Source organism: Cyprinodon variegatus, unplaced genomic scaffold, assembly GCF_000732505.1.
Source record: "Cyprinodon variegatus isolate N-32 unplaced genomic scaffold, C_variegatus-1.0 Scaffold1179, whole genome shotgun sequence".
Classification (NCBI taxonomy): domain Eukaryota; kingdom Metazoa; phylum Chordata; class Actinopteri; order Cyprinodontiformes; family Cyprinodontidae; genus Cyprinodon; species Cyprinodon variegatus.
The window spans coordinates 103,710-104,657 of NW_015151632.1; the positions used below are offsets into that span (position 1 = coordinate 103,710).

Sequence of the window (948 nt, forward strand, 5' to 3'; positions counted from 1 at the left end):
CAACGTGACAGTGAACGCTACACAGAACAGACTGACAGCTGTATGTCACTTTCAAGACCGTTCTTTGCTGGAGCCAGTTGCAACATTCAGGCGTTTTCCTTTTCGGGAAGATGTGGAGATTGATTCACTCTCATCACAAAGTGCAACACTGATTCAGCTGAACTCTTCTGGAGTGGAAGATGAGATATTCACTACAGGCTGACATTGAGCTGAAGTCCGGAGCTCATGGACTATTCTGGAACTACCAGCAGAGGGAAGGTATCCCAACATGAGGAAATGCGCTACCTCCTTGACTGCATTTTTCGGCTCCACTTATTTATGTGAGTCAGCCTTTTCCTACTGGAAGATAATGTCCCAGTACGGCTCCACTGGGATTGATCTGGAAATGTGCTTGAGGCTGGCTGTCAGCTGCTACTGTCCTGGCTATATATCCCTGGCTGATTCAATTCAGTGCAAGTCATCAGAGTGAACTCCGAAAATGGCAAAGAATGTACATAATTATGTTGTTGTTCAACATGTGGTTATCCATCAACATACGCTGTAAGAATCCTCAACATATTTTTCTCAATAAATATAATGGGTAGATCATTTTGACTTGGTCATTTCAAAAGTAGCTCCCATGCTGAAAAACTGTGAGCACCCCTGAAGTAGAGGAAGTGAGGAAAGCAAACCAAGTGATTGCCTGGGACCCCGAGACTATTGCTCTGTTCTAAATCACAGGACGCGTCCTTAGAAGGACAGATTCAAAGGACGATGACGTCATAGCGCGGCGCCGAGGTCTGGTCGGATTCCAAGACTCCTCGTTATGCGGCCTTAAAATGCGTCCTTTTTTTAGCCCGATTTGAAAGACGGGTCCGATGTATCCTCTGTAGCCTTGGGTATCCCAGGATTCATTGCGAGTCCAAGCAAGCCGTCTGCTCCGTGCTCAGAGGAAAAAGGGAAATGGCG

The 948-nt window shown here is 46.4% G+C and overlaps 1 protein-coding gene across 1 annotated transcript in view; it reads left to right on the forward strand.

Moving 5' to 3' along the window:
• Window positions 1-179: 179 nt before the first annotated feature.
• LOC107101964 (1-acylglycerol-3-phosphate O-acyltransferase ABHD5-like) overlaps window positions 180-948 on the forward strand; it is a 22,552-nt gene continuing 21,783 nt past the window's right edge. Inside the window, exon 1 of the mRNA XM_015401066.1 lies at window positions 180-258. Within this exon, the coding sequence (XP_015256552.1) occupies window positions 180-258 (79 nt within the window). The remainder of the gene's footprint in view (window positions 259-948) is intronic.